Raw genomic sequence first — 20,624 nt, forward strand, 5'->3', positions numbered from 1 at the left:
AAACTAGGCTTGATGACGTATGCAGCCTGCATATACGACCTTCGCAGGCTGCAGCCTTCGGATTGAGAACCGGCCAATATTCAGCTGTAGTTGTTATGTCATTCAAGGCCATCAAAACTGCGCACACAATGTGCAGTCAAACAGAGACGGAAACATACGTTAAAAGTGCCTAAATATACAGCGAGTTTTCATCTTCTTGGTATTTTATTTCGTATAAGCATTGCGTGTTTTGTATAATATGAATTATTTATGTATCATTTTTACTTTTCTGTTTGTTAAGTTACATTCACATACGTTTAGGTCTTTCATTTCATTCAGTTCCGGACATGGCGGAAGTTTGCGTAACTATGGTGATAGTAACGCATCTAGTTAAAAGCCTGCGTATTTTATTCATCTGAAATGAATGGGGATGATATGGTAGAGGAATGTCTCAACAAAAATCAAGACTGCTTGAACATGAGTCACCGGGGTCTGGTTGTTTTGCCACCTGGTGTTTCAAAACTGACAACCTTAAAAAAACTATTTCTCAATAGCAATCAACTAATTTTACCGCCAGATGAGGTAAGCTTCCAGCTCTATACAGTATGTGCGTCTTCCCAATAGTTACTATTTCGTGTACACACAAATTCATGACATTCCCAGCGGGCAACTTGACGTCAATTTGACATCAACAAATAGTCAAGATTTTGACCACCATGTATGCATGCATATTTTTATTATATTTTGTAATTATTTCCTTGTGGTTGTGTTTTTTCTGGTCCCTATATCTCAGGTCAATATCATTGACATAATGTTTGCCACAGACATTAAGTCCATTTTCAAAACTTTTGACAGTAATCAAAGCCTTTAAATTCAAAAGCTCAAAAAGCATTTAATATACTTAATTCTTTAGTAAAGTAGATTGTATTGTATAATGTTTTGTAAATTGTGATGTACGTCTACCCAGTGTTATCTGTTCATCGTTGTCTTAAAATTGTTTAAAAAAAATAATAATAATAATTGACATTAAATTGATGTTGATTTGATGTGAGGAAATAAGACGTCAAATTGATGTGAAATTTATGTCAAAACAGTGTCTGAAAAAGTATATTTATTACTTATTGTAAATCAATCCAACTAATTTTCAACATCTTGAAAGTTGTAGGCCTAGGTCTATGTATTTTGCATGTGTGATTTTATTTATTTAAATCCTAGCATGTTTATATTTAGTTCACCATCAAAATGACATCAGCAGAGGTCAAAATCTTGACATCAAATTGACATCGACACTGTGACGTCAAAATGACTTTCATTTTTGACCTATTTCATGATGTAATTTTGACATCAATGTTTGATGTTATAGTATAACACTGGGTTGATTCTGTTTGTTGTAAACACAACATATGATTAAACAGTGTTTTCAAGAATCTGCATTTGCATCCTCAAGATTCTGCACTTGGAAAAGCTTGAAGAAGTGATACTGGATAGGAACCAGCTCACTGTGCTTCCTAGCAACATTGGATCATTGAAACACCTGACCTACCTGAGTGTAAACCACAACCCACTGTCTGTTCTCCCAGAGGCAATAGGTGACCTGGGAAAACTGAGAGAGCTCTGGGCCGTAGGATGCGGTCTCATCTCTGTACCCTCATCGATTTGTAAACTCAGCATGTTACAGAAACTTGGCCTCCATAGTAATAAAATTGCGCACCTGCCATCACAATTTGGAAGCCTCAGCAGTCTCCAGTGGTTAAACTTGGCTGATAATAAACTTCAAGAACTCCCAGATGTTAATCGTTTACAGTCTTTGGTCTTGTTGAATCTGGACAAGAACTGTTTTACACACATCCCTGCTTTACTAACAGGTTAGTCTTAATGAAAATCCAATCTGAAATCTACTCATTTTAATTCAAAAGTTATAAAAAGGCTATTAGTCTGTGCTCTGCAGGCTGAAAGTGAAAACCAATTCAGTTTCTTATTTACTACAAAAATTAGCTGTATCTTTGACCTGACTTTACAAATATTAAGTATATATAAGCTGTATGTTGTTAAAGGTTAATAGACTAATATTTACTCTAAAAGTTTATACTTTTATTATCATTGCTGTATTGAGAAGTGCACATGTGCAGCAGTTTATGTATTTTGTATTTAACATTATGTTTAATTTCCAGACATGGCGAATTTGCAAATTCTGCTTCTTAAATTTAAGGGCATCAGATCACTGGAGGATTACTTAATCCCCGGCTTTAGCAGACTTATTAAACTGGATCTCAGAGAAAATCCTTTAATGGACAGACCACATCATTGGAAGGTAATTAACCAACAGCCACATAAAAGACATAAGAGATTATTTTAAGCATTTTATTTTTAACATTATGTCTTATTTATTTTCACATGCAGGGATTGGATTTCATATTGCTAGGAAAAGTATGATGCAACACCCAAGAAGCATATTATAACTAACATCAACACCCAGTACCATTAACTTTCATCAGTGTTATTTTCAGCGTTTGTTTATGTATATGTATATAAAACAAATAGAAATAGATTTGCATGAAGAATGATACATCAAACATGGCAAGGAAGTTTGAAGGTCATAGGTCTAATCAAAAGATCTTGAAACAGTGTGGCCATGGAGAGAAGGAAGGAAATCATAAAGTTCCCCTGAATACTTTTTCATTTGGTCAATATGAACATATCCTACAAAGAAAGACAGTAAGAAAAGTGGTATTAAATTTAAGCCTATTTAGATTTAAAGGGACACTCCACTTTTTTTTAAAAAAAGATGCTCATTTTCCAACTCCACTAGTGCTGGAAATAAGCAAGGACTTTGCTGCCGTGGCATGACTGCGGGAGGCGCAATGAGGTTGCGCACTGCCCGAAAATAGTCCCCTTGGTAACTTTCAATAGCAGTGGACTGTTTTCGGGCAGTGCGTGGTGTTGTTGCGCCTCCTGCAGTCATGTTGCAGCCACAAAGTCTTTAACTATTACGCCAGAATGAGAGTATACAGTAGTTCCTAGCCATATCGGCGTAGAAAATCGCAACTTTTTATTTTCCATCAGTCTTAGTACATGATGTAACTACAGAAGAGTCGAGCTTTAAATATGAAAGATATCGAAACTCTTTGGTTATTTTTTGCGCGATGCTAATGGTCTAATCAGATTCAATGGATTATGCTAAGCTATGCTAAAAGTGGTACTGCCAGACCCGGTAAAAACCAAATGTTTAACTGTAGGGGAGCTGGAAAATGAGTATATTTTCAAAAAGAGTGGAGTGTCCCTTTAAGAACTTTATATTGACTGAATTTTATGTTTTGGGGGTGTTCAGTATGCATGTTTATTGCAGTTTGAGTACTATTGAAAGACTTAGGGTGTTAAGGATTTTATTTGTGTCTTTTAGTACCTGAGATGTTATTCACAGGATACTTCTGCATCTTACAGCACAAGCACACATTGTTTGGTGAAGCAATAGTTGGGTGATCCTCCTGGCTAATAGATAACATAAAGTTAAAACATGAAAATAAAGTGCTGCATGCTGGTGGTTTTTAATTTACGTAGCACAGCAAGTGATGTACAATATGTGACATGTTTCAACACAATCATTATTATACTGATAAAAGAGCACTTTAGTAAAAATCATGCATTTTGAAATTGGTTCTATGTACCTGCTATTGCCATCTTCAGTCTCATCAGACAGGTTTACTTCAGTCTCATCAGACAGGGTTTCTTCTTCAGATTCTTGTACTTGTTGTTCACGCGTTACCTTTAACATAAAACATGTGAGAACCTAACAAATTATACAGAGAAATTAACAAAAAATAAGAAAAATTGACAGAAAACATGCTTTCCACCTGTTCATCTTTCTCCCAAATAAACTTTCCCAGTTGTGCTCTCAGTTCTATAGAGAAAAATCAGAATGTGAAGTAAACAAAAGCCTTAAATATTTTTAAGTAACAACTGAAATACTCATTTCAGTCTTCAGATGGAAACCTATTACTAGAAATATAATATAATCATATACTGTAGGTGTTAAAGGCAGCTTACCATTCTGAATGAAGACAGGAGGCAGCACATAGTGGCCTATGGGCACAGATTTCACACTTTGTCGTAGTGCACAGGTGGACAGGAAGTGACTGTGGAAAACTGTTGCCCTGTTCTTTACATAGTCCTCACTCTCATAAATCCTTAAAACATTGAAATTACTTTATGGCAGAAGTTCTCAGATTCAGAAAAATCTGTTTTTAAAATATGATCAGTATTTTTCCCCTATACAAAATGTATACATGTACACGTTTAAACACCTTTTAGTGTCTTCGTCAGTTGCATCATCGCTGAAGAGGTAATCTGCTGTTCTCCAATCAGAAAGAGCTCCCCCTTCAGACACTTGCAAATATTGAGCAGGTCAGGTAAAATAATTAAAATATTATTACAAAATTATCCCAACAATCATTGATATTTGAGTACTTCCTAAATTAGTTTACATTTAACTTACATTGATTGATTGATTGATTTAGCAGACGCTTTTATTCAAAGCCACTTACAAATGAGAGCATTTAACAACTAGTCAAAGTAACTTAGTCAAAACATAAGAGTCTCACCCCAGAAGCTGTGTATTCTCTTCTCAACACTGCTGGAGAACCATGCGGTTTTGCCTTTAAACATATTTATCGCTTCGGTTTCCACAGAAATTACTTGAAGGTAAGTAAAATAACAAACTGTTAGCAATATCTTATACTTTGTCGGTTATGTTCATTCGACAATATCCACTACTCTAGACACAAATCTGGACACGAATTAATGTTTGGTTGTTAAGGGATGAAGCAAAATAATAAAGCGCCACATGACCGTTGAAAAAACACCACAACATCGTCCACAGACATGCACATCCCCTCAGCTTTAAAAGACACGACATATTCATCAAGAAACATTACACATTTTTTTTCATCATCATTAATAATATTATTATTTAGAACTGTCCTACATGATTCATTTTTAAATTGACAATAATTAACTTTTACTTGGAATTAAACTGTCAGGATAGTCATCTATTGATGTAATACATGCTTCTGACCACTAGATGGTGGTAGTATAATGTAATTTAAAAATGCAGCGTCTGCCTGCTGTTTAAAAATTAGCCACTGATGCCCCCAACGAAATTTCGGTCAACGGATGGATCAAACCAAAGGTTAACACTTTATATTATTAACACTTTAGAGATCATTTTTGCATAATGTGCTAACAAACAACTGCCAGCCTAATAAAATAACACTTACATAAACCTCTTTAATTTTGTATGACTCTGTTTGTGAAATTCAGACTAAAGACTTATACTGTGATGAGATTTGGAGCATTAAAATTTTCCACATGGCCATACTCAGTCAATATCAAACATATCAAGATTATATTTCACAGAATGTTCTTTACATTATGTAGGATGGTTTTATAGAAGAAACTTAAGATGGGTTTTCACAGGCCTATGAAAGCCTACTGGACTCTCTTTTGTAAGCAATTGTCATTGTTTTACACACTGTGCTATCAAAAGAAACACTAATGAAATTATAGTTCATCACAAGATTGCTTTCTAGATAGTACGCACATTTTAGTATTTTGTTACATAAAGCTGTCTAAAATAATATAGCCTAAGTGAGTTAAATGTTAATAGACAAAAAGCCCAGTTATTGTATTTCTGGTATCAGTGTGAGATTTGCCCACGGGTCAGTAGTTGATGCTGATTGCTATGGGCAGCTACTTAAACCACATTGCTTTCTATTTTTAGATTGCAGTGCTGCCTTATAGCTTTGTGTTTTATGTTTCCAGGAGGCAATTACAGAGGGATAGTGTGTTACCTACTGGGTAATTGTGCCTTCCCACTAATACTGTATATGATGCCTCTGTCATTTTAAATGCCACAGAGACTCATTTTTAGTGTTGAAATTCATTTATTAATGCATCAGCCATACAACATTATTATCTTACTGAAAAATGTAGCACGTTTTCCACTTGAAGAGCACATTTGATAGATGCAGTACAGCTTAATTTATTTCAGCTTGTCGAGACATGCAAATAATGTAGCTATAACGTGTGTTTACTCAAAGCAGCCAGCATTTATGATAATAAATGGTCTCAAAGGTACTGTTGAAATATGATCCAATGTGCCGTATTGAGGCTTACCGTATTTTTTTCTTTAAGTTAATTATATGTTTAAATTTGTATTTTGCTTATGTTAGTGTGCGTTCTCTCTGTGTAGTCTTATCCTAAATATGAAGCCTGAAACAGTATCACAGTTGTTCTAGCTCAGTATCTCAGTATTATGCTAACCAAGCACTTACTAAGTAATCTCATTGATCTGTAGTGAAAATATAAATACACTACCGTTTAAAAGTTAAGGGTCACTTCACCTTAAATGTTTCTAATGATTCCTTGATCTGTAGGTGTATACTGCCCTACAAAGCCAAAGTGCAGTAACTACACATTTGGTCAAAATTGAGTTACGTTGAAATGGGCTTTGTGAGATCTCTTGTCTTGTGACAAAGTCTCCTAATTCAATTTTGTCCCATTTCAGAAAAACGTGTGTGCCAAAATTGCAGTAACATGTTTGACTGGCTGGTGTAAAAAAATTAAGGGCATTTTCTCGGTTTCAGTGTTTGCGTAGTTACTGCACTTAGCCTTTGTAGGGCAGTATACCTAAATGTGTCTTACTGGACAAAATATTTCGTTTTGAAATTATGACTTGGACTAAATTATGAAGAAAAAGTGTCCAGAACTCAATACTGTTTAAAAAGCTTCCCAGGTTGAAATCAGATAAAATGACTAATGAGTACTTTTTTTATTAATTTTAAGCAAAGGGTGATGAGTTTATTATATTATTATAAAATGTAAAAATCGAATGTAATAAATAATACAAATATAAATAAATATAAAAACATTTAAATGAAAATGAAGTAACCTAAACTTTTTAATGGTAGCATATAAAATGTGGCAAGTATGTTTAGTAACTTAAATCACTTTTATGTCCTTATTTGTGTCCTCTCTTAAAGACCTGACTACACAAAAAAAAACTAAAAATGCCACTTTGATTAAATTATTCATGTCTAGATCACGAAATTCAGCTTTTTTCGTGCCTTGAGCCTGAATGTCTTTTTCGTGTCACTTGCACAAATATCTATAAATAGTTTTTTGTGTCTGTTGCACAACTTTCTTTTTCGTTTCATTTTATGTATTTTCTCATTGTTTTTTACTATTTCCTTACCATTGTCGCTTGAGGTTGGGGTTAAAATCACTTTTTGTTACATTTTTAGACATCCCAAACCTCAACTCTAACCCCAACTCCAGGCGAGAATAGTTTTAAAAGCGGAAGAAAACATGTAGAAACCAATACATAAAATAATACATCCTAACCTAAACCCCAAATCTAACCCCAAGCGACAATGATTTAAAAATAGGGAAAAAAAGAAAAAACAAAACATAAAATGACACGAAAAAGAAAGTCGTGCCACAGACAACTATTTATAGAAATTCACTATTTATAAAGTGTCACAAAAAAGACTTTAGTGCTCAAGGCACATAAAAAGCTGAATTTCATGCCATGGACACAAATAAATGAATCAAATTTTGTGTGACTATAACACGACTTTCTGGGAGATCATTTTGCATTAGATGTGAACTGTACGGTTCAGTTGTCTTATTCATGATTCAACAACAACGGCAGCCGATTTTAGTATTGTGGCATTTCAAAATGACCGCATAAGACAGACCTCCGTTTCTAAGAGGAAGAACATTTTCAGATTTTGATTAAAGTTAACTTAAAAAGTTTTTTTTTTACTTGCACAGACTAACAATGTTCATTTTCATTTTATTTGGACTTTAAGTAACAGACCAACAACAATGTTGTCCTCTGTTTATCTCTGCTCAAGAAAGAGAAAGCAATAAAAGTTATAAATGTTTCATTTCATCATAGTATACTTGTATTAAGGCCTGTTTTCCATTACATCAAAATTCCATTAGAGTTTAATGTAGTGGTTTTGAACTTAATAAAGCATGAGCAGCCATTATTCAAATTTGTTTGTGATCTATTCTTGGCTAAGAGATGCTGTGTTCTGTGCAATGACTTAAAGCCATTCTGTTCACTAAAGTGTTAGTATATAAAGCTTCATAGCATGAGCTGCTTTTTCTTTATATTGACAGACAACACCATGACATGCAAGATCTAAAATGAGAGAGAGAGCTGTTAAAAATATAAAATATAATACTCAAATATAAACGTCTTTGTCTTTATGCGCTTTTCTGGGGCTTTGTTAAAGTTGTGTAGTTTCGCACTATAGGGAAACAGTGGTGTTTGTTTTCAAAGAAACTCTTACAGAAACCTTTGCTGAGACTATGCATAAAACATTAGAAGCATATACAACTGGACAGACAGAAAGAGATTCATAGAGGGACAAAATTTAAACAGAATTCAGCATGCAGGATTTGGCAGCTGTGTTTTCCTTCATGCTGTTTATACAGATGAACAGTTAAACATCTCTGTGTATGAAATTGTTGGAAGCATTTTAAAATGAATATACACTGTAAATAATATTTGCTGCCTAATTTTTTGTCATTTCAACTTACTATTAATTATTTTGACAAGAGATGAGTTGCTACAACTTATAAATAAAGTTGACTCATTAAGTTATAACAACTCATCTCTAGTCAAGATAAATAATAGTAAGTTAAAATGATTTGTAAATGTGAGTTAATTAAACAAAACAAATTAAGCCAGCAAATAAATGCATATTCTTATATTTTTTGGCTAGTTGTAGTGGGTATTAATAAGTACAGAAAATACAGTATGTAGAATAGAGGTCAAGGTGAGAATCCTGGCATGGCAATTATATAACTAAAACACAGCTTGTAAAGCATTAGTCATCAGCAGACCAATGTACCTGCCCACATAAATACAGAAAGTTCAGAAATAAAAACAGCAATTAGCCCAACGAAATATAGACTCCTACAGTAAAGGAAAAGCAACTCCCCCCACGTCGCATGACAAATCATGTATGATCGCATTACATGTTACTACTCTACATTGCATTATTGTCCATAATATAGCCCACACATGTTTATTGGATTGGTGGAGCCATCCGCATAGACAAATGAAAGTAAAGGATGATAGGCGGTGTGGGAGATTAGTGTGCAGATGTCCTTTGAGCTTTAATTAGGCCAGTTTAGCTTAAAAGCACCAATACTGCTGCTGGTGACATCCACCACATAGCTATTTCAAAGCAGCATTGTGCGTAATTTGCTTATATTTATGAGAGCTAAACAAACCCTAAGTATGCACACATAAATAGCTACCGTAGAAAAAATTAAAACTTAAAGGATTAGTCCATTTTCTTAAAAGAAAGGTCCAGATGGTTTGCTCACCACCATGTCATCCAGGATGTTGATGTCTTTCTTTGTTCAGTCGGAGAGAAATTGTGTTTTTTGGGGAAAACATTGCAGGATTTTTCTCATTTTGGTGGACTTTGATGGACACCAGCACTTGACACTTGGCTCAGCGCGTAACAGTTTTTTTCAGCTGAGTTTCAATGGACTCTAAACGATCCCAAACGAGGCACAAGGGTCTTATCTAGCGAAACGGTTGTCATTTTTGACAAGAAAAATGAAAAATATGCACTTTTGAACCACAACTTTTCGTCTAGGTCCGGTCCAGCGCGACCTAACGTAAATGCGTAGTGACGTAGGGAGGTCACGTGTTACATATATAAAACGCACATTTGCGGACCATTGTAAACAATAAACTGACACAAAGACATTAATTAGTATCATTCCACATACAACAACGTCGGAACGGTCCTCTTTCAACACACTTGTAAACACTGGGGCGGAGTTTCGCGTTCGTCCTCTGTTACCTCTTGACGTCAGGACGTATTGCGTGAGGTCACGCTGACCTTTCAGGACCGGACCTAGATGAGAAATTGTGGTTTAAAGGTGTATCTTTGTTATTTTTATTGTCAAAAATGACAACCGTTTCGCTAGATAAGACCCTTATGCCTCTTTTGCGATCGTTTAGAGTCCCCTGAAACTCAGCCGAAAAAAACTGTTACGTGTTGAGTCAAGTGTCCACTGCTGGTGTCCATCAAAGTCCATCAAAATGAGAAAAATCCTGCAATGTTTCCCTCAAAAAACACAATTTCCTCTCGACCGAACAAAGAAAGACATCAACATTCCGGATGACATGGCGGTGAGTAAATTATCTGGAATTTTCTTTTAAGAAAATGGACTATTCCTTTAAGTTATGAATGAATAGAAATCAAAATTTGGCTTGTAGTATGAATATGTTAGCTGTAATGGTGCTTCAAAACATTAAAGAGCACTTTAAAAAACGTTATTTTGTGTATTTTGCATAATACAATGTGTTTGCGTGATTTATGGTCCAAAAAACACATTAGTTTCCACATACCATACATTTTTGTAGCTACAGATTTCCCTCTCTTTCTGAAACGCACGGATTTTGTAGAAAACTCATCAATCTGAAAAGCTCTGTGTCCGCGATTGGCCAGCTAAGCTAGGCAATTATACCCCAAAATATAATTTCATACCCCAATATATTAAGTTTTACCTGCTGCTGGTAGAAGGGCTGATTTACATCTGTTGGGGGAATGGTCAAACAACCAAAACAATCGTATGAGTTGTATGATAGGTTAGGATTGACAATGTTTATGACATTTTGCTCTTCGACTTCCAGATTCCTATCTGTGGGGTAAACTAAACACTACTGGCTATTTAAAAAAAGGTAAATTACCTAAAAGTTAAAATGATTGTGTCAAACAAGTCTGCACACTTCGAATCACTTCAATGCATCTTTAGCAACGCAAGTCACACAAGCATTACCGGTAAATACTTCACGTCACATGGTGTCAGTCAACTAATGGCGCAAGCCCCCTGCTATATGTTTTATTGTGAGTTTGGCACCATAAAGTAGGCAATACCATTCTGTATTGGCAAGCGATTATAGCGGCACTTTATGCCAGTACACTGACAGCCAGTCAGCCTATTTGTTTCACATGTAAATTCATTGTCTTCTGGCCAGCGCTGTTAATGACTTCAAAGGGCTGCTTTTCATGGCAGGTGTTTTTGGATTAAGGCTGTTGCAGGTTTTTTCCCTCTCAGCCTCACCTTTGAAGTGTCTTCATCTGCCTCCTTTCAATGTAATTCTGCTTGGATTTAACTGGAAAGTACTGAAATAACAGTTCTGTTTTTAAAAGCCTCAATTAGAGGGAGAAAATGAGAGTAATTCAAACACATTTACAATTCACTGGTAGTTGGCAGCATCTGTTGGGCTGTGGGTCACAAAAAGCAATGCAGTTCATTATACTACAAAGTTCACATAGCTACTTTTACTTTCTAATTTATTCACCTGAGTTTTAATTCATTTTAATTCAGATGTACTTGTATATACTGCAACTAGCTCCAAGTTTGGTGACAGAACATTGATGTTTAAAGCATTAATAAGGATGTTTGTTGTATATTGACCATAGAAACATTGAAATGCACATAGGCAGCTACCTGGTAGTACTGCTTGCAGCAGCATGACCTGTTCTTTGCATGAGTAGTTATTGCATCTGGAGATCTGAGAGCTCTTGTCTGGTCTGTTGCAGATGGTGGGAGGACCTCTGACCAGCTGGTTCATAAGAAAAGGATTGTGACCATGAGGAATTGCTTATGAGATCATTAGGTGGATGACTGGGTCGAACAAAGAGACCAGTGTACATGCAAAGGTTTGATCATTTTTCTGAGAAAATAAGACACAAATTCTTCTTTAGAAGATGAATAAATATAAAACAAATGTCATGTTGTGAGATTACTTTGTAATATTTTTTTGCATTCTGCCAAACAGGCAGCCACTGTAATGGTTTGTCAGGACCTGGTTTCTCTCATTGTATCCTCAAATGCAGGTCTTTCTCATTTCGGCTTCACTAACAGCTGTAGTCTGTCTTGTCCAAACATCACTTGTTCATATAATCCAGCTCTTATAAGGAATGGTCTTCAGCCCTTTGATCTTGCTTTTTCAACAGTTTTACACTGCAGTTCGAGACAGCCTGACTATAGCTGTGCAGTCTGAATATTTGTTCAGGGATTGACTTAGGCCTCCATCTCTATTTATTTTAAATTTCTATTTACGTAGAAATCCAAACAAAGATGCATATTTGTTTCCAGTGTTTGGATTTGGAACATTCTTAAAGACTATTAAATAGATAAATGGGTGTAAGAAACTCAATAAGATAGTCTTTGTATTATCACAAGCTAAATACCTGCATGTTTCGTTTACCTGCATTTAATTTAATCTACAAAACCTTTCATAGAAAAGATTTCTATTAGGATATTCTGTCTAGGTAGGCCATTAAATCCCATGTCAGTAGAGATTCAGCTTTTAAAAAACATAACTGACAATGTAGAAAGAAGTGCTATTTTCTGATTCTTTATTTTTATACTTAAAATATTACTTCAGTTGCTAACACTTAAAGGTCCTGTACACACTGCATATTAATTTGTTTATCACTTCATCTTTTATCGCTTAATCCTGCTCTGTACACAAACAGTTCAGCCATTTACGAGACTGACAACCGCATTCTACAACCGCATTAACTCCCGCAAATTGCAGGTAGTGACAACCACATTTACAGAAACTCTGCATAATGTGTAAGTTACATAACTGAACTGAACAACTAGTAGTTAATAAAGTGTTTAAACGTGCATCATGGACATGACAGGTCTCTCTTCTAAAATAAATGCCTAGAAAGGGAAAAAGTCTTTTGTATGCACAGTGCAGAAAATAAAAGAGGCACAAGCGTTTGCTTACTAGTGTTGCACGAAAAAACAGCGAACAAGAAAAATCCGATAATAAACCAAAATAAATCCAAATGCTTTACTTCAAAGATCAAAACATTGGGACCGGCATCTCTAGACTTTAAAACACCAAAAACTTGATCGCTTCATGAGCCAAATGCCATAAACGGTTAAGCGACAAAACGTCGAGGACCTGGCAACACTGCAAGACAGCCCCCTGTGGAGCAGCTTTAAAAATGCGTACAATGCACAACGCCAAGACGGAGGTTTTTTGCAAAACATAACGCTGTTAAATTATTTTGGTCAAACTGTGAGTGATAAGCATGCGAGACAGCAGAACATTGCATGGTTATCTCTGTGTCAATCATCATATTTTCGGGAGTGAGTCTTGTTCCGTACAGACATGACAAACATTTAGGGGATTCACTCCCGAATTTAAATGCGATTGTCACTCCCAAAAGTTTGCAGTATATACGAGAGCAAAGTGAAACTAAAGTGCATTTAAAAGTTGAAAAACTTACATTTTTTAAGTATAATCAACTGAAGTAATATTTTAGGTTGATCCAACTTTTTACAGTGTAGGTTAACTATAGACTCGATATAGTCCAGCTATGAGTAAACCTGTTCTTGCCAAAATAACCTTGAATTTTGATCACATGTCGTTTTTGACAAAATAGCTTGTAAGATGTTTGATATTCCACCATGTAAGGAAATTCAACAGTGATTACAGAGTGTTTGGTTTCATTTTTTTTTTTTTTTTTTTTTTTTCTTTAAATTTTCACTGCTTTGCTGTAGCCTATAGACTTCTGCACTGTGTTTGAACGACTAAGTTGTCTTTAAAATGCAAAATTGCATGCTGGGTTGCCAAAGCTCTGGTGTAGAAGCAAGAAAGAAAGATAAAGGAAGGAATGGTGGATGTTGAGAAGTGGACTGTCAGTCTGCATTACGTTACCCTTTCCGGTCCTGGCCGTTAGTGGACAAACCCAGTGAGAGCACTGCTAAATAGTTCCTGACTGTTGCTGGCTATGAGGCCACGTTTGTGAAATGTGCAAGTGACTCAGAAACCTCAAGGAAAACTGCCAGAGACTCCTGGGGACGTTTGCAATTGGATCAACAGCTTGTCAATCAAACTTTCGTATTTGTTAATGGGATGTCCTTGAATAGACTGCCAAAGAGGTTGTGTATTTGTTAAGTGTGGTTTCTCTTTAATCTCTGGGCTCAGTTCGGTCAATGCTGCTGTCAGTTTGTATAATTAATCATATCTGTGAATACGTGCAAAATAAGTTGGATAACAAATACACAGTGTGTGTATATCTGTACCCTTTAAGGTCACTGCTAGAGGGTTTTTCGAGATTTTTTACTCATCTTAAATGTTTACTGTATTGTAGAAGAAAGTCATCTGAAAAGCTTATATAATCAACTGTAATGAATTCTTGAGAGAAAATTTTGTGCCATTTTAAATATTTTTAAAGGTGGGGTGCATGATTTTTGAAAAACACTTTGGAAAAAGGAGTCGGCAGTAAGGGCCGTGTCTACTAACCAACATCGTTGCCTGGGTTGCATATGTGTGGGGCAGGTCTATAAAGAAGGCCCAGATTCTATTGGGGTAGGGGCGTGTTTGTTTAGGTGATTTCAAATATCAACATTGGCTTTCAGAGATCATGTACCCCGCCTTTAGGTCACACACTCTTATGCAGGGTTTACACCAGATGCGGTACTGTAGATGCGCCAAGCGCAAGTGATTTACATGTTAAGTCAATGAAAAGATGCGATTAGGCATCCTGCGGCACGCTACACGCGGTAAGCGGCGCAAATTGAGTGTTGCCGCGGGAAACGCGCAAGTTAAAAAATCTGAACTTCGGCGGATTTCCGCGCCGCGTTAACCAATCAGGACCTTGCTGTAGTAGTGACGTGATTACAGTTGCAGAAGTCCCTGCCATGACGCCAATTTCCACGTGAATATCTTGAAACACTTGAATTTAATGTGCGCCTTTGACACGCGAATGAACTCAAATGCTCAAGGGTACAACTACGTGCGAATAGCGTGTTTTTTTCCGCCTCTACCGCAGCTGGTGGGAATGCACCATTATAATTTCTTTAAAGGTCATTGGCAGCTAGGGCATGTGGTCATTTTCTTGTGTGCTTTTTATTATTTTGCATTATTTTTCAAATTCAAACATATATTTTTGTTACTTTAACTTAAAAAAAATAAGTTAAACAATTTTATAAATTATGTCAACTTATCAGAAGCTAAAACTTAAATAGTATTGAATTCACTTGCAAAACCAAGTTGTTTTAACTTGCTCAACATGCTCTATTTTTACAGTTTGGGAATTGAGGTCTATCAATTAACCAGTTCAAAAGAATTAATCTGATCATTTTTGTAAAGGTCAAATCAAGAGCAGGTTGTGATGGATTAGTGTCATATCTCATTTTATTCCAACTTAAGCTTGAAATTACAGAACGCTCATCTGTCTGTAGTAGTTTTGCCTGACCGGTTAAAGTGAGATTATGAAAAATATTGACAGGCCTCGTGCGCGCATTCATGTTCTTTGGGTTTTAATCAAACCCATCGATCCAGTCATGCAGGCAAACACTAGAAAGCGCATGCTTCAATGGAGTATTTCAGAAAAAAATGCAAAGATGTTATCACAGCACTGGTGTGAAAGTATTGACTTGTGCATTAGGCTCTTACATCTAAAGCCGTATAGATTTGAGTAGCAACCTCCGCTGGATTTGTTGTTATTTTGTCTGGCATGAAGCGTCTGCCGGGGCTTGTATTTAGTATGCCAACCTAATCTCATGGGAATTCATAGTTATTTTATGAGGTGGCTAATTGGTATTATGTATGTATTACAATGTAAATTGCAATTACTAGAAAAAAGCAATAATGAAGCCCCACCCCTAAATTACATTGTCAAAGTCTAAACAACATTATAATGTGTCTCTCAACTTTTTTGCCCCTGCTTACAGTCATTATACTGTAAGTGCAAACTGCTGGTCAGCCATTCCAACCCAGTATCACGAAATTACGTTCTTATAGTCACTAGAGTCTTTCCCGTGACACTGTCACGTTTTTCCGCGTTTTTCCGTGAACGTATCACGTATTTCTGTTTACGTGTCATTGTCACGTATTGGTTACTCAACTGTTTTGTCCTATTTTCTTACCATTGTCGCTTTAGTTTAGGGTTAAGGGCGATTTATAGTCGTGCGTAGGTCCTACGCCGTAGCTACGTGCGTAGCTATGCGTAGCCTGACGCGCACCTCACAAAATTTTTACAACGCGTCAGATCTACGCGGACCGCAAGCGCTGTGATTGGTCCACCAGAACCCCTTCCGTCAGGTAAAAAAAACTGCGTCATAGGTATTTCCGTTTGTGACGGTGAAAACAAAGATGAGCCAAGTTGAGGAGTGATTTAACTCAAACTGCATCAAAAGTCGCTGTTTATTTACTTTCATCATTGCTGGTCTTCTCAAATTATACACAACAAGTTGCTGTTTCTTCTTCGTTTGTGGGTTAACTTGCTTAGCTTCTTCTTCTGTGACTTCTGCTGCTGCTACTGTGGTTACACGCGTGGTTACTGCATACCAGCGGTCTGCGGGGGTGTTTGCACGTCGACGCGGACGACGACGCAAAAGTATAAATGAAAACCGACACGGATCCTACGCCACAGGACCTACGCACGACTATAAATAGCCCTTTAGATTTACATAACTTGACATCCTTACCCAAACCCAACTCTAACCCTAACGCGACGCGACAATGATTTAAAAATCCGAAAAAAATAGTATAAACCAATACTTAAAGTGACGTCTTAACGCAAACACCAAATCTAACCCTAAACCGAAGCGACAATGGTTTGAAAATAGGACAAAACAGTTGAGTAACCAATACGTTACAATGACATGTAAACAGAAATACGCGATACCTTAATGTAAAAACACGGAAAAAACGTGACTGTCCTGGAAAAGACTTAAAAATTGACGTAACTATAGGTACATCATTTCGTGATACAGGATTGGCCATTCAAACTGACTTCCCTCTTCAGGTTGTGTTTGCAGAGCAGTGAGTTGGAGGTAAAAACCTCTTAAGGCGTCTGATGACGTTCAGCTTTGAACGATGATGACACAAAGTGATTGTCTGTTTAATCTTAACTACGGCTAGAAAGACTCAGCATTAAAACTTCAGCATTAGTCATGAAGTTTGTTACGAAACAGGGCACTGTCTCCTATCTCCTGTGGATACGGACCAAGCCACATTGCCATGATTTGTGTGGGCCTTGCTGTGATGCTCTGCTGGTTCAGGTTTCTTCCTCCACAGGCTTTGGCTCTCGGCTTATTGGCTGACCTTGAAAAGCCTATGCAGAAGTGCCTGGTGCAGCAGAAATATACCCCCTCCTTCCCGCTTCTGGCGTTGGCATTCGTTCAGAACCGGGCCTGATGCTGTTAATGGCTAAAATAAACAATGCTAAGGGACAATGCTAAATTAGTCATAGTATAACACACATGAACCGGATGGCAAAGTGTTGGGTTTCGGAAAAAGCTTCTGAAGCTTCCAAAGAACTTAAACTGAATTACATAAATTGAATAACATGGGCTTGCATAATGGAAAAAGGCAGCTTTCTGACGTAGCTGAAAAGTGGATCATCTGTTTAACGCATTAGCCAATATAAAAGAGTGGAGACATTTTGTTTATGGTAGTTATCTTGGACTGAAAACATGTAACCAACATCTTGATTTTGTGTCTAATGGTTTCTTATGGTGCAGTCACACCAGACCCCTGGGTATATATAGTGTAGGCAACAACCAAATACGTCACTTTAGCTTGCGCCATTATAGTTGCGTTTATTATTATTGTACAAATAGGATTGTGCAAAAAAGATTTAAAGACACTGAATCATCTGGAGTAGTCCTGAAAGTGATTCAGGTTGGAGAGATGCTTCTGCGATACGACTGTTGAGCTTTCCGTCCCTTAAGCCACAGTGTCCTGATACCATGGCAACAACAGGACCCTGGAAATTGCACCCATGAGCCTTTTCTTCAATACCACATTAGTAGAGCCATCTCTCCATTTAGTTTTCAGGCCATCAGTTATCCATTGATTGAGATTGACTAAGTGTGTGCATGCTTGAACTCTAATGGACTCGCGTCCAAGCCTGCACATACCCCGTACATACTGAATGATGTCTCTTTGTCTAGGTCTCTTTTCTCTTTGTCTTACACTCTTTCCTTGTTAAATAAATTGAGCTTTCCAGAGAAAACGTTTCACTGATCGAATAGATGAGCAGAATATCATTCATCCCATCACCATGGAAACGCTGTCAGATTGTGACGGCACCCTTATCAAGGCACAGGCGCTATTTCAGTCTGCACGTGATGATCACTACTGAATAATGTGTTAGTACACACTGTGTGTCCCTGCTTTACTTCATACATTTAGCTTCACAGCCTGCTGAAATGGCTCTGTGTTTTTGTAAAAATAAAGGCAGCCATTACAAAACAGAATTTTATTGTTGTAACCGTTTAACTTTTCGGTTATCTAACCACTGAACTCTGGTGTACAGAAAGTTCAGATGCTCATGTGTTTGAGGGTCTAGATGTGGAGTCATCGCATCTTTTCTCTGTGTGGGATGATAATGAATGAAGGGAAGAAGCAGAGAAGATGAGCACCGCTGTGACATCATGCCTCATTGCCCTTCTGTTTCAGACCGCTGTGAAATGCCACAGCAGTCTGCCCTTCCTGTCTGGCATGTTGTCTCACCTGTGCCCTGTCCACTGGACAAGTGTCATAAATCACGACTCCAGTCCTGCCCTAGTGGTTTGATCTGTAATGAGCTCTTAGCCCAAAACCTCACCCCTGTTTACTTCTTTTATAGCCATGGGTAACAGCGGGTCCGTCTATTGTGATGTCTCTGGAGCTATGCAAGTTAAGTGCAGAAGGAAGAACAACAAGAAGTTTCAGGTTTATTCAAAGCTTGTTCATACCCCGTACCTATAGTCACATCATTTTTTGATTCTATTTCGTGATACTGTCACGAATTTTCGCGTTTTTTCGTGATTGCATCACAAATTTCTGTTAATGTGTCATTTTCACGTATTGGTTACTCAACTGCTTTTTCCTATTTTCAAACCATTTTCGCTTCGGTTTAGGGTTAGATTTGGTGTTTGCGTTAGGATATCACTTCAAGTATTGGTTTATAAAAAAAATCTGATTTATTTTAGTAAATAAATCTAACCCTCGTTAGGGTTAGAGTTGGGTTTGGGTAAGAATGTCATGTTATATAATCTAACCCTAAACCGAAGCGACAATGGTAAGAAAATAGGAAAAACAGTTGAGTAACGTAAAAATGACACATAAACAGAAATTCGTGATTCGATTACGGAAAAACGCGGAAATTAATGACAGTATCTCGAAAAAGAATGTAAAAAATGACGTGACTATAGGTATATAATTTCGTGAGACTGGGCTGCTTGTTCACATATACTCTAAAATAATGGGTTGTATAATCCATAGTTGGGTAAAATATGGACGTTTCTAAGTTCGTTGAACCAAGATAACGTCAAACTTTGATGCTCCCAATTTCATAATTAGATTATGAGATTTTGCCTGTTTTTCACAGCAGGGTCACATTTTACCACACTATGGGTTAAAACAACCTTGCATTTTTTAGAGTACGTATTGCATGTACACAACTTTGTGCATTTTTATGAGTAGAGAAACATCTAGACTTTAACTGATCTGTAAAAGACCTAACAAGTATGCATATCAAAGGATAGGCTAAGTACTTATGCAATCCCCTCATATGTTGTTCACGTTAATACTAAGTGGCTTAGTTCAATGTTTTCATCCTAAGGGTGATAACAGGGCTTCACGTTGTCATGGTGATTATGTGTATGTAGGGTTGAATCACATTAACATGTCTGACAACAAGCAGTCGAACAATCAGACTTTTAATACTCGACCACACCCAGTCATACCTAATAAAGGTATGACCGTGTTAGTTTGTTAGAGTTTTTAATATAAATAATAATAATATCTCCTCATTAGGATTTTCCATTAGGTCTATTTTCTTAAAAACAATCCAGATATTTTACTTACCACCATGTCATCCAAAATGTTGATATCTTTCTTTGTTCAGTCAAGAAGAAATTATGTTTTTTTTAAAGAAAAAAATTCCATTTTTGTGAAAGACTTTTGATAGAAATCAGATACAGAGCGATCTTTAAAACATACACGGACATACAGCTGTTTGCCCTAGGGCAGGGGTCACCAACGTGGTGCCCGCGGTAGCCCGCACAGAGTCTGTGAGGTGCCCGCCAAAGCACATTCTATTAATAGTCTCAACTGTAATATTTATTTATAACATATTTTTTTATATTAGCTTGGCTTGGTTTACGTATGTTAAAATTTTAAACAATACTAAAACATATAAACAAGTCAAATAAAATAAAATAAACAATTAAAACAAAAAAGTTTTAAGTAGACTATATCAAAAAGTAGCCCTCCAGATTGTTTTATCCATTGTGGTAGCCCTTGCTCATAAAAAGGTTGGAGACCCCTGCCCTAGGGCAATACTTCCGGGTTTTATAAGTTGCGGAATAGCGCCACCTGGTGGATAATAGCGTATTGCAGATTGACGAGATAACTCGTCAATGGCGGCGAAAGAGTTAATGGACCCCTACACTTCACAGTTTTAATGCAGTTTAAAATTGCAGTTTCAAAGGACTCTAAACGATCCCAAACAAGGCATAAGGGTCTTTTCTAGCTAAACAACATGTTTAAAAAACAACAACTCATCTTCCTCCAGTCCTGTGAC

General features: G+C 36.8%; 3 protein-coding genes across 6 annotated transcripts in view; 2 read left to right on the plus strand and 1 right to left on the minus strand.

Moving 5' to 3' along the window:
* Positions 1-311: 311 nt before the first annotated feature.
* Positions 312-11,711, plus strand: LOC129442990 (uncharacterized). 3 transcript variants are annotated; one of them, XM_073858958.1, is made up of 4 exons: positions 312-561; positions 1,405-1,844; positions 2,151-2,290; positions 11,619-11,711. In XM_073858958.1, the coding sequence occupies exons 1-4, from the start codon at positions 557-559 to the stop codon at positions 11,664-11,666; spliced, it is 633 nt and encodes a 210-aa protein (XP_073715059.1). In that variant the 5' UTR covers positions 312-556; the 3' UTR covers positions 11,667-11,711. The 3 variants fall into 3 exon arrangements, with proteins under 3 accessions (XP_073715059.1, XP_073715058.1, XP_055059314.2); XM_073858957.1 differs by having other exon boundaries at positions 315-561; positions 1,427-1,844; positions 11,619-11,706; XM_055203339.2 differs by lacking the exon at positions 11,619-11,711 and adding an exon at positions 2,380-2,751 and having other exon boundaries at positions 318-561; positions 1,427-1,844.
* Positions 2,535-4,787, minus strand: terb2 (telomere repeat binding bouquet formation protein 2). 2 transcript variants are annotated; one of them, XM_055203374.2, is made up of 7 exons: positions 4,578-4,787; positions 4,281-4,362; positions 4,024-4,163; positions 3,831-3,877; positions 3,645-3,742; positions 3,383-3,468; positions 2,535-2,679 (listed from the first exon to the last, which is right to left on the minus strand). In XM_055203374.2, the coding sequence occupies exons 1-7, from the start codon at positions 4,639-4,641 to the stop codon at positions 2,582-2,584; spliced, it is 615 nt and encodes a 204-aa protein (XP_055059349.2). In that variant the 5' UTR covers positions 4,642-4,787; the 3' UTR covers positions 2,535-2,581. The 2 variants fall into 2 exon arrangements, with proteins under 2 accessions (XP_055059349.2, XP_055059338.2); XM_055203363.2 differs by having other exon boundaries at positions 3,813-3,877; positions 4,578-4,659.
* Positions 11,712-11,715: 4 nt separating the features above from the next.
* The window catches only part of tjp1a (tight junction protein 1a), a 144,713-nt gene continuing 135,804 nt past the window's right edge, over positions 11,716-20,624 (plus strand). Inside the window, exon 1 of the mRNA XM_073858949.1 lies at positions 11,716-11,738. Within this exon, the coding sequence (XP_073715050.1) occupies positions 11,731-11,738 (8 nt within the window). The 5' untranslated portion in view covers positions 11,716-11,730. The remainder of the gene's footprint in view (positions 11,739-20,624) is intronic.

Source organism: Misgurnus anguillicaudatus, chromosome 21 (assembly GCF_027580225.2).
Source record: "Misgurnus anguillicaudatus chromosome 21, ASM2758022v2, whole genome shotgun sequence".
Taxonomy (NCBI): domain Eukaryota; kingdom Metazoa; phylum Chordata; class Actinopteri; order Cypriniformes; family Cobitidae; genus Misgurnus; species Misgurnus anguillicaudatus.

What these genes read in the sequence shown, in the direction of transcription:
- LOC129442990 (XM_073858957.1), top strand. Translation starts at nt 400, where the DNA reads ATGAATGGGGATGATATGGTAGAGGAATGTCTCAACAAAAATCAAGAC. An exon ending in CATCCCTGCTTTACTAACAG is followed by an intron (nt 1,845 to 2,150) that starts GTTAGTCTTAAT and finishes TTTAATTTCCAG; the next exon opens with ACATGGCGAATTTGCAAATT. An exon ending in ACAGACCACATCATTGGAAG is followed by an intron (nt 2,291 to 11,618) that starts GTAATTAACCAA and finishes GGTCTGTTGCAG; the next exon opens with ATGGTGGGAGGACCTCTGAC.
- terb2 (XM_055203363.2), bottom strand. Translation starts at nt 4,641, where the DNA reads ATGTTTAAAGGCAAAACCGCATGGTTCTCCAGCAGTGTTGAGAAGAGA. An exon ending in GAGAATACACAGCTTCTGGG is followed by an intron (nt 4,363 to 4,577) that starts GTGAGACTCTTA and finishes AATATTTGCAAG; the next exon opens with TGTCTGAAGGGGGAGCTCTT. An exon ending in ACTGACGAAGACACTAAAAG is followed by an intron (nt 4,164 to 4,280) that starts GTGTTTAAACGT and finishes CAATGTTTTAAG; the next exon opens with GATTTATGAGAGTGAGGACT.